Consider the following 12290-nt stretch of genomic DNA (forward strand, 5'->3'; position numbering starts at 1 on the left):
ATTTTGTTTTCTTATATATATATATATATTTGTATAAGTATATTTTTATAATGTATAAATAGTATATTTATGCAAGTATATGTACTTATAAATGTATATTTATACAAGTATATGTACTTATAAATGTGTAAAGTATATTTATATGAGTATATATATTTATAAATGTATAAAGTATATTTATACGAATATATATACTTATAAATGTATAAAGTATATTTATACGAGTATATATATTTATAAATATATAAAGTATACTTATACAAATATATACATTTATAAATGTATAAAATATATTTATACAAGTATATATTTATAATGTATATAATATAGATCTTATATATATTATAATTTTATATTTATATTTAATTTATTATATATATATAATTTTATTTTCTACGTTTTATATATATAACAATTTTATATTATATTAAATATTAAATATATATATATATATATATATATATATATAAATTTTCTTAATCATATACATATAATTAAGAAAATTGCCTTATATTCATATTTTATATTATGTATATAAAAAACAAAATATATATAGAATGTATACATACATATATATATACATTGTAGATAATTTTGTTTTCTCAGAAGAGAAAAAAGTAATTTTTGCCATAAAAAGAAACGATCTTTCAGGGTAAACCCGCGGTGGAATACGATCAGGAGACAGCGATTCGTCAGGACAGACCGCACGTGGTTACCAGACATTTGTTTGCCTCTATAACGACGCAGCAGCAACAACAACAACAACAGGAACAAATCACTTGCAGACCACCGCCACAGACAGCGACAGCGAGCATCTTCGCACCTCGTACCGAGGACATGAACAAAGGCTTCTTGACGTTCAGCGAGGATCATCCAGGTCTTACGAGTGGGTGTCATTCGTCTCTCGCGTTTTGGATCTCGTTTCGCAACGAGTATATCTATCTCTGTACTCTGTCGCGTTTCCCCTTTATCCGATCTTTGCAAGCTTGACGATTATTCGCGCAATAATCGTCGGGAAACATGTGTCGCAACACGCGACTTCGGTACACCCGATAACGTGCAAGAGAAACGGAGAGGGGAAATAATAAGAAGGGGAGAGAAAGAAGCTAGACGAGATGAATCTCGTAGGTAAACAGAGCTGAATCGTGTCTATCGCGCGCGCGATACGCGAAAGATGCGACGAGTATGATTTGTAGTCGAGTGAAAAACACGATAAGTCCGTATTTGCCGATTTTTCTATTGTTCAGCGGACGAAGCAGGGTATTTTTATTTATCCCTTAGCCGCGCGATTTTCCCCGACACCGATGTATCTAGACTTGTATCTATTACGTAATGGATTGTACATCTGTCTGTTTTGATAGTAATTATTTTCACAAGGCGACGAACATGTCAATATGTTTTTCTCTGCACGTCTCAAAATTGCAATATTTTCTCAGTTTTAGATATATTTATTTAGATAGATTCACTTCTCAACAATTTCTGTCCAGTGACACACGGATAGAATTCGAAGAGAGGACGAATTATTGTTATACGGGTTCGGTCACTCGTTATGGTCCGCAATCGGTTGAATCGTTTCCACACGAAAAATACAGGATGTCTACGTGTCCCTAACTTGTCGCAGAACGCAGCCCTAACTTCACGCAGAACAAACGACCATTATTATCTGTCGTAGTAGCGAAATAATAAACCAGTTAGCCGATGTGTGTGAGTGTAGCTCGAAGAGATATCGGTCAAATGTCGTCCGTGGGATGTTACAGTGCTAAAGGACGAACCGGAGGATCTAACGCATCTGGCGCCTACACCTGGCGACGTGTGCGTCCCCCTCGAAGACACGCCCTTCCTCTCGGACATGCTCGACGAGTTTATCCTCGGCAGCGACAACTATTGTCCCCTGCTCAGCCCCGACGAAACCCTAGCGCCCGAATTGCGCGCCACCGACTTCGCCGACCACCTCAAGGACGCCGAGTTGGGCGACACACCGAGGAACAAAGACCTAGGAGAGTCACTGGCCGACAGCGATCCGTTTATGTACGGGGACTCGCCGAGCAGTCCGTGCAGCATCGATCCCAGCGCGGTCTCGCCACCGCTCGCCAAGTACCGCCAAGTGAGTCGATATTGATTGTCGTTTCGTTCACGAAACAGTTCTAAATATTCGTAGATCTCTCTGAGAGAGAAAAGTTTTCATAAATTGACATTTCCAGAGCCCGGAACGAAGCATTGACTCGTTGGGCAGCCCGACAGGCGGCAGCGGCGCGGACGGTTTGTCGGAGGACGAGATGTTGATGTTGGGCCTGAACGATAGCATAGCCGACGACGAGTTGGAGCTGAGGGCGCCTTATATCCCAATGTCGGATCAAGACGAGGCCCTGGATTTGCTCATCAGCAACGACATGGTCATGTGGAGCCCGCCACAGACGACGGAAAATCACAAAGGTTGTCCGAAATGGTACGAAAACGGCGGTAAAGTTACGATCGATGAGAACGAGAAGAGGACATCGAACCTCGTGAAACTCGCGTATATTCGTACATTCGTGTTTTTCTCTCGTAGGCTGTTGACGGAGAAGGAGCAACGAACGACGGATTCCAGTTTAGCGCAGCTACTGAAAACAGACCAGGTCTCCAGAAAGTACAACGACCACGGCGGGGGTTTGGTGAACCCGGTTCAAGTTCTCGGTCAAATCCCTAGAAAAAGTAAGTGGCCAACTGTTGATTGGCTGGTTGATGGTATCCGCCAGTCAACTAGCGAGAAAATAAGTCTCTTCTATCCGGGAAATTCTTCGTAGCCTCGCCGAGAGAGAGATTAATTTGTCATTGTCCTGTCTCAGATATAAATCTAGATAACTGCCATTGGTCCTCCCGAGTGGACAGACCAGCGAAGCGCATTCACACTGCCTCGATAGACACAGGGACCGACAATAAACGCATCAAGTGCGACGAATCCGCGAGACGTAGCTGTCACCTCGGCCTGGAGGATCATCTACTAGTTAAGCAGCAGCCGTCCTCGAGGAAGTCGTCGAACCTCGGCAACAGTCAGCTGTTGCGTCGCCTGGTGTCGCAGCAGAACGTTCTGCGGAGTAATAATTTCACGACTGAGTCGTTCGATGGCACGATAAACGGCAGGCAGAGCGTCGTTGATCGAGTAGAAGCGGATCTAGATGTGGAAGATGGCGAAGGGGACAGCGGTGGCGGTGGTATCAACGACGGCGGTGGGCGAAAGTGCGAGACGAGCGAAGGAAGGTGTCGAAACGTCGTGGAGAACGGCGACGCGATCAGCCAGATCTCACAGCGGAACCCGGCGTGCAACAGCGTGCTAATGAATCTCCTGGTGTCCGGCTGCGACGTGAGTGCGGGATACGTTTGCTTCGCGAAGCCAAAGCCCCCCAAGAGCATAGCGAGCACGTGAGCCGGACGAGATCGTTCGTACTCGCGATCTGAATTATGCAATAACGTCTTCTACCTGGAACTTTGGTTGGGTCTTTCGTAGATCGCGAACCGCGTTCTCAGCGTCTCGGCTTGTGTTGTCGCCGTGTAGCTCGAGTACACGAACGTCAACGAAGACACGAGCAAGGTGTCGCGATGGGTCGACCGTCCACCGATCTCACGAACACTTTCTACACACACACACAGTTTGGTCGTTGATCGATTCTTTTCGTTACTTCTTTTTTTCTTTTTTTTTTTTTTTTTTAAATTCTCGACAATGTTTCGCGGAGACAGTCGGAGAGGGAGAGCGAGAGAGCGAGAGAGAAGGAATGTTTTCGAGTTTTAAAACGATCGAACGATTAAAAGAGCTTTCGAGGTTTCTAGAAAAGTTAGGAGGTACTATTCGGTACTATTCGTAACTAATGATCGCCGAGAGAGTGAAAGTAGGAGTGAGAGTGAGAGAAAGAGAAAGAGAGAGAGAGAGGAAAATGGAGCGAACGAGGGGTCCTAAGCGAGAAAGACAAGGACAAGAGTACTCAGAGGTGCCAAAAGTACAAAATATTCAGACACAGAGCATCCGAGCGTCGGCCCCGTGTCTTCGCACGACACGGGGGGACGACCTGTTAGGCGAGACGAGAGATGTAACTTCGCTCGGTCGTAGTTCCGTTTAACCGTGCCGCTGTTCAGCGTCACGTTATGTATTCTACTTCAAAGTATATGAAATTGTTGATTGAAGATTGTCCAAATACATTGAACATTGAACATCGAATCATCTGAACTGCTGCGTTTCGTTTCCTCCTTTCTCATCCTTCCGCTCCAGTCGCCTTCCGTCCGTAGACAAACCGATATTATACATCACGTCCACGCGTGGAGTTATGAACAAGCAACGTTTCAAGGAACAGCTTGCCTTTCGTTGTCGAACAACTTGTCGAGAACAACTTAACAAGTGATCGATCGTTATCGATATGGCGCTGATCAATGATCGTTAATAACTCTTTTCTTTCTTTCTTTCTTTCTTTTTTTTTTTTTTTTTTTTTTTTTTTTTAACTATGTCTGTTGGTCAATCTCTAGTAACGAGATTATCTTTAAAGATAACCGCGTCGATAGCTTCCTGTAATTAGAAACAGTGAATACCCTTCGACGTACGTGACAAAATATAATTACATTGCGTTTTTTTTTTTTTTAAATAAACAAACGATAACGAAGAAGACTGTAGTTTCGATCTTCGTATTCGTATTTCTAGTTTCAATTTGTCGACGGTTTTATCGATGCTTGTTTCTCAATGATTATAATAATGCTGGTTAATTAGAGATTAGTTAATTAGTTAATTAGTTTGGATCACTGACAAATCCGTATGGATTTTTGAACCTTCGACTGATGGTATAAATAAACGCGACAACAAGTACAGAATTCAGCTTCCTTCATGGTTGGAAGTGTTTCCCAATTTCCTGGTCTTTCTCATACGAAACGCAGCAGCCCGAAGGAGCGATTATAAAAAATATGCTCGCAGTTGGAGGGCTGAGGTTTCTCAAGCACAAATCACAAGAAAGAATAAATAAAAATATAAATAGAAATATAAATAAAGACAAAGTATACAAATCGATAGGACGGAGTCAGAACTCGCGTCGATTCACATTTTGCCTTTATTTTTGAACGAACTGCGCAGTCTTCCTCTATTTGTCGCGCAACGTTACGGAGAATCTGCAATTTAATCATGAACGTTCGCGCTTCGAGGAGTTTCAAAGAAACATTTCGTCAAAAACAAAGTAAAGTAAACTACCGATCACTATGAACCGTAATGTGACACAAATCGTGCGATTACATATGCGTCTGATTAGTATACTGACCTCGTCCTATCCACCTAGGTACATACATTGCGCTGCATTACCCTCGTCGAGCGTTTCCATTAAAAATGTCGAAAGAGTCGCGTGACGTTTAGACAATAACGTAGATAATAGCTCGATGAATAACAATAATAATAATAATTCGTATGATTCGTTTCAGGAGAACCTGATGGACTCGAGGAACGTGCCGTCGGTGTACCTGAAGAGCCTGATGTCCCCGCTGTCGGTGAGCCTGGAGAATCACCAAATGGTGCCTCAGTGCCCGGATTCCAGAGGGTCCAGCGTCTCCTTCGACTCGCAGCTGAGCCCCGCCACGAGGAAACAACTGTCCGGCACGTTCTCCAACGGGGGATCGATCGTCTCGCCGCCGTCCTCGCTGATGGTGCCGTTCGACAGTTTCGACTACGATCCGAGTATGTCGGCCAGTGGATTGCTTCAAGTGGAGCCGGATCTATTCGGGACGTTGCTCGATCGGAATCTCGTTTAGGCGCGGGTTTCGATCCGAGGAGGTACAGGCCGATTCGAACGGGCCGGGGAATTACTTGGGGAAAGAAGATGACGTCGACAGAGAAGATCATCTGGATAAACCGAGGCAATGAAATGCCAAAGTTGAAGACGACTCGCGATTCGTAGTGTGTTGATCTTGTTGTCACCGTTCGATCGCGCCCTCATTGTCCAAATATATCGATATTTTTTCATTGGTAACGTGCAACGTGCGCCGCATGGACTCGTCGACCATCGCGGAAGATTTCTCACGCGAAAAGTGCCAATGCATTTTTTTTTTTAAGGGGATGTGTTTAGTCGTTAGGCCTGTAGCATAGAGGAGAACGAGAAAAACTGGCACAAATGTGGCGTGTAGACCGGCATTCGATTTGACTATAATTCGAAGCTCTGTCTAATGATTTTAAATATATATATATATATATATATATGTTCAAATATAATATATTTAAATATATATATATATATATGTCCACGATTTTTGTTATACATTGATTTAGATTGTTGATGAATTTGACAGTGGAGAATATTGTTGATTGAGAATGTGGCATGTGTGGCAAAGGTGTGTGTGGCACTCGTGTTTCTATATTACAGCCAATAGCGATACGCGATGGTATCGCGATCCTTGTTGTCGTTGTTACTGTTTTTTTATCGGTTTTAACAAGGCCAATCCAAGTATCAGTTGTTATTACCATATTACTGCATATTATTATTCTGTGCACGTATTGTAAGAAACACTATAAATTCTAACTTAGTATACATACATAGATATTATATATACATATTTTTACTTATATAATTCACCTACCAACTGTAATAATGTATAATTTTATTACTTTACTACTATCGCCTCTGTATTTTTATTATCGTAACGCGTTCATGGTTATTACTATTAATCCCGTCTCTATATTACAGTGTTGGTATAGATCACGAGAAAAGAAGAGTTACAAGTGAATAAATAAATAGTCTTTCTAATACTTCACTTTGCTTACTTTTACAGCGCCTCGGGCGTTGAGAGTGAAAATAAACCAAGTCCCCATTCACCGTGCCGTCGCTTTTGTACAATTATTATTCGCAGCTTAGACTGTGTTGGTTTGCTCTCAATGCCTCGTAAAGTCACTCGTTCAGCTTTATTCGTTTCCTTGTTCAAGAAGAGGTGAATTCTTGCAATCCTTTCAGCGAATGATTTTCTGAAATTATTGACAAGTTGTCGCCAAACCTACGGCGCAAAGATAGCACCGGAAGGAGTTATCGCGCGACACTTCACGTTTTTAATTACGTCGAGAATAAAGCAACATTTCGCATCGTGGTCAATTAGGGGTGTCAGTAGTTGCAAGAGCTATCCAACCTGTTTAGAATGACAGGTGCGACGTCATTATAAAGCGATACATGGGCTTGGTGAATGCCGTTTACAACTGGCCATCCGTGAAAGCACTTTACTTTACTGTTTTCTCCATGAATCTCGCCGGACTTCTGGCCCTCGTTCTGGCCATTGTCTGGGCCGTACGATTCGAGAGAGGCTTCGGCGATTACCTGAATCTCATCACTCCAGGTTAGCACGAATACCGTCTAAGACGGGATAAGGGTCGTCCGTGAAGGAAACTAACAAAAAAAAAATCTTTAAATCCCTTGATCCCTTGAGAAATATCTTCAGATTTTTTTCTCTATACCGTGTTTAACATTTTTCTTTTTTTTAATTTTTTTTTTTTCAGCTTAATCAAAAACTTTATCTGTCGAATTGACGATCATCGCAAATGATTTATAGAATCTCGTTTTATCTGGACTTGTCGTTGATAAAGAGCATAGAGAAATAGGAAACGTAGGAAATGAGTCACGCGATCACTCGTGATTATTATAGATTGCATTTTAGAATGCAGACGCGGTGTTTGTTACAGAACGAAAATTAAATAAGGATCTTATGAAGTCTCCTGCGACTTGTAAGTCCTCGCTCTAAATTTTCATATCGTCGTGTATGCTCTAGGGTATATCCTACAAAAATCCTTTCATTTCTCGTACGACGAATTCTTTGGAATCCGCTTTCCTTTCGACTGTGTGTGTGTGTGTGTGTGTGTGTGTGTGTGCGTGGATTGACAAGCAGATCACGACGAGCAGGTGACGGCCACGTGTGGACCGCGATCATCGTCTCGGCCGGCGTTTGTTGCTCCCCTGCTTACATCCTCGGCGTCAAGTGTTGGCTTTACTTGAAACTCGAGCCAGCCAGGACGGATTTGGGGGATCAACAGAGAGCGGACGACACCGCCACGGTGGACCCACACGATGTGAATCGGCTCTTGTTCTTCCACGTGGTTGCCTGTCTGCTGTCAGGATTCTTGGTAGCTATTCTAAATGCCACCTATTTGGTACTGTTGAGCGGATTTCAGCAGAAAAGCCGCGACGGCTTGATAGAGGCTATCGAAAAGTACGGTGCCGACGTGGCCGTGAAGGCGAGGCTGGACGCTCTTCAAAGTGAGCTCGAGTGTTGCGGCGATGGCGGCTACGAAGATTGGGCTCGAGTTCCCTGGTTGAAAATGTCGATGGAGGAGGAACCCGAGGATGTGGAAAACGGTCCCCGACTGGAAGGGCAGTGGGTATAATCGAACCAATTATCATTCATTATTATTATTATTATAATTGTTGTTGGTGTTAAATTGAGAAAAAACAGACTGAGGCAATAAATGTGAAAGCCTGAGGAGAGTTCTGGAACCATAGAATAACATACGTTAAAGAAATAAAATCTTAATTGTAATTGCAGTGAGTCCCAATTACCATTCATTATTATTATTATTGTTAAATGAAATAAAAATATGCTAAGACAATAAATGTGAAAGCCTGAGGAGAGTTCTGGAACCATAGAATAACATACGTTAAAGAAATAAAATTTTAATTGTAATTGCAGTGAGTCCCAATTACCATTTATTATTATTATTATTATTATTGTTAAATGAAACAAAAATATGCTAAGGAAATAAATGTGAAAGCCTGAGGAGATTTCTGAAACCATAAAATAACATACATTAAGGAAATAGAATCTTAGTTCTAATTACAATTGCAACGAATCGAATAAAGAACTTTGTCCATCTTTCTATTTATTTCAAAGATTTATGAATCCCTCTTTAGAAAGCCTCTCCTCAGGTATGTACGTCGAGCGGATTTATCTGCCTAGATTACAGATTTGTCACAATTGTTCTCCGAAAGAAGACAAATGACTTTCTGAAAAAATACCGTGTTGGACATTGCTCACTGTTAGACACTTTTTTGATCATTCGTTTCTGACTCTCTGAATAACTCGCCATCCCCTTGAAGATCAGTATCGGAGGAACGAGACGAAGAAACAACTACCATGCCCGTCGACGTGCCTTTCTCCTGCTGTTCCAATGGCATTGCGAAACCTTGCGTTCATCACGATATCCTCAGCCCAAGTGCAGTCTACGAGTACAACCCTAAGCATGTGACCATCACCACCGACGGTTGTAGGTCGAAGATCGTAAATCGGGGCGAAGTTATTCGAACGTTCTTGGCAGGATATCTTGCTCTTTTATCCGTGTACCAGGTACGTGTGAGAGGGCTAAACGACCTGAAATGTTTAGAGCAGTGATTCTCAAAATCAGCGTGCCGTCAAATTTCCCATGAACATGAAAAAGAGATACGATTTGTTGTTGTTGTTGTTAAATTAACCCCTCGCGCTGGCAACTGGTTCGCGGACCATAACGAGTGACCGAATATATATTTGTCGCTTTCTTTTTCTTTTCTTTTTCTCTTCTCGTCGGTACGATATCACTGAATAGAAATTATTAAAAATATTATAGAATTATAATATAATGTAAAATATTATACAATTATAGAAATTATTAAAGATATTGTAGAATTATAGAAATTATTAAAGATATTATAGAATTATAGAAATTATTAAAGATTATGGAATTATAGAAATTATTAAAGATATTATAGAATTATAGAAACTATTAAAGATATTATAGAATTATAGAAACTATTAAAGATATTATAGAATCATAGAAACTATTAAAGATATTATAGAATCATAGAAATTATTAAAGATATTATAGAATTATAGAAACTATTAAAGATATTATAGAATTATAGAAACTATTAAAGATATTATAGAATTATAAAAATTATTAAAGATATTATAGAATTATAGAAACTATTAAAGATATTATAAAATTATAGAAATTATTAAAGATATTATACAATTATAGAAATTATTAAAGATATTATACAATTATAGAAGATATTAAAGATATCATAGAAGCAATAAACTTATCATCTGTTATATTATAGAAGCAATAAACTTATCATCTGTTTTGCCTGGGTTACATTTAAATATGCTTAAAACTGAGAAAATGTCGCAATTTGGGACAAAAAGTTCTCGACGATATATTTTTTTATTAATTATCTTTTGCGGATTTTCAATTTATTTGAATGCACGTGAACTATCCCGCAGAAGAGGGAAATGATCGAGAGCCACTGCTCCAAAGAACAACAAGCTCAATAATTAAAAACAATTCTTGTATACTTTGTCATTCGCTTTCAGATGGTTTTGTCGTACATGTCTCGACTACTGCAAACTGCTCACAGCAACGAGCTGTACATAGGCCCTCAAAAGACACGCTACCACGTCTGGATATTCTTCAAGCCGGAAGATCTGCCCGGGAACGAGGAGCGAAGAAGCGAGCGAATGCGTCCGCGTAGGAAACAATCGAGATTGAGCTTTCCGTTCGCACTCTCGAAAAGTTCGGACGACGATAAGGAGGAGGAAGAAAGAAGCTCGCAACGTTGTAAAAACAGGAGGAACAACACGAAAGTTTTAACGAGGATTCGCTCGAGAATCTCTTCGGTTAAGTCGAAGAGCGTACCGGTCGTTAGACCTAGTTTCCTCTCCGGCAGCTCTCGATGTAAAAAACAGCGAGGCGCGCGTCGACTGGAAGAGATGGAGGAGGCAAAGCCGGAAGAAGAATCGAGGCTTCTTCTTTCAGAATACGCAACGAGGTCCGAGTCGATTTTGAAGAAAGATCGTTCGTCGATCGTCTCGTTATTGTCGAACGGTTCCTCGGTAAATTTACCACCGCCGCCTCCTCCGTTTGCGCTAACCTTAGAGAACGAAGAACTTTCGCCCTTCGAGATCGTCCCTTCGAAATCCTCCGGAACGAGGACGAAATTTAGTCAACCGTTGAGCGAGAGCATAATTACAAGCCAGAACTCTGGCAGGCGTGCAAAGGTGTTAGAAAAGTTTGGCGAAATTCGGGAACGTTGCGACAAAAGTACACAGCACAGAGAGAGCGGAGGAGCGGATATTCCGAGTGGCGATCCGAGACTTGTTCGCACGAGGTTCAGCTCGACTGACGTTTACGACAGATTTCGTGGTACTCTTCAGCACACTCTGGCCAGACGAGAGGCTGTTCGAGCTCGGAAGGAATCGGCAAGAGTTTACAACCCTCCTGGTTACAGCCAGAAGAAACTGGACGTCGGACGAAATAACTTTCTAGCCAGGATCAAATGCAACAACGTTCCTCCTTCTTATCGTTTGCTGGCCGATTTTCAACTCCACGAGCGATCGGTTCTTCAAACGCACGTTCCTCCAATTCCATCTTTTCTCCTACCCCCTGCTCCTCCTCCACCGCCTCCACCGCCGCCACTGCCATTCAGTCCACCAAATCCAGTCAAACGGAGCAGAAACTCAGCGAGAATTTGTGGAACAAAGGTGGTGTCGACGCGAGAACAACGACAATGCAGCATCTGCAATCGTCCTGTCGTGCAAAGCCCAGGCTCTTCACGGCAATCCCTTGTCGAGGCTTGTAAGGATGCTCGAACGTTTTCTAGCTCGGCTCGAAGAAAAGCTCGCGCCACGTTCTCGCGGCACAGGGAGTTTCTAAGAGGAGATTACGTGCCATAGAATCGATCTACTCCCGTTTCTAAATCCGTCCAACGTGGATGACGGCTCGTGGCTCTTGAACGACTCTCTCGTTCTCTCTCTTTGTAAAATGATGTTCCCGGTAGTAATCAATGTGATCGTGACTGGAAGCGAGAATTGGATGTAAAGAAAAAAAAAAAAGAAAAAAAATATGTAGATATAAGTGAAACAGAATAAGAGGACAGAAAATGATGTACCTGATGTAATAGTGGTCATCGAAGATGAGTGTCCAAGGTGAAGAAACAGCAGCCACAAGTACAATACTTGATGGTTTATTTGCCGAGAAGTAAAATACACAGGCATTTGTTATAATAGTACTGCCGAAGAATACTTCTTACGTCTCTGTAATACATCTAGCGACAATACATCGGTACTAAAAAGAGAAAAGCTGATTTTTCATCAATTTGTGTCTGTTTACCAAATAACTTTACAATGTTCGCGTACTTCCCCTCTCTCTCTCTCTCTCTCTCTCTCTCTCTCTCTCTCTCTCTCTCTCTCTCTCTCTCTCTCTCTCACTCTCTCTCTCTCTCTACATTATTCCATTACGGATTACATTTCGGCCGCAAAACAAAACAAAGGCAACACAGGAGACGCGA

General features: G+C 41.7%; 2 protein-coding genes across 2 annotated transcripts; both read left to right on the forward strand.

The window, feature by feature from the left end:
* Window positions 1-637: 637 nt before the first annotated feature.
* Window positions 638-6168, forward strand: LOC122534349 (the record flags this gene model as incomplete). Its single annotated transcript, XM_043664887.1, has 6 exons — window positions 638-886; window positions 1758-2104; window positions 2202-2446; window positions 2549-2691; window positions 2826-3340; window positions 5425-6168. Coding segments are annotated over 6 exons (1826 nt in total), but the record flags the coding sequence as incomplete, so codon positions are not given.
* A 34-nt stretch (window positions 6169-6202) lies between these two features.
* On the forward strand, window positions 6203-12157 carry LOC122534372. The gene is made up of 4 exons (XM_043664939.1): window positions 6203-7321; window positions 7861-8349; window positions 9069-9315; window positions 10318-12157. The coding sequence occupies exons 1-4, from the start codon at window positions 7155-7157 to the stop codon at window positions 11674-11676; spliced, it is 2262 nt and encodes a 753-aa protein (XP_043520874.1). The 5' UTR covers window positions 6203-7154; the 3' UTR covers window positions 11677-12157.
* The last annotated feature ends 133 nt before the right edge of the window (window positions 12158-12290 follow it).

This window comes from Frieseomelitta varia, unplaced genomic scaffold, assembly GCF_011392965.1.
Source record: "Frieseomelitta varia isolate USP_RPSP 00005682 unplaced genomic scaffold, Fvar_1.2 scaffold_588, whole genome shotgun sequence".
In the NCBI taxonomy this organism is placed as follows: domain Eukaryota; kingdom Metazoa; phylum Arthropoda; class Insecta; order Hymenoptera; family Apidae; genus Frieseomelitta; species Frieseomelitta varia.

Bases quoted from the DNA above. Each gene is read 5' to 3' on its own strand.
- LOC122534372 (XM_043664939.1), top strand. From the start codon at position 7,155: ATGGGCTTGGTGAATGCCGTTTACAACTGGCCATCCGTGAAAGCACTT. The intron at 8,350-9,068 runs GTGGGTATAATC...ATCCCCTTGAAG, and splicing joins GGTCCCCGACTGGAAGGGCA to ATCAGTATCGGAGGAACGAG. The intron at 9,316-10,317 runs GTACGTGTGAGA...ATTCGCTTTCAG, and splicing joins CTCTTTTATCCGTGTACCAG to ATGGTTTTGTCGTACATGTC.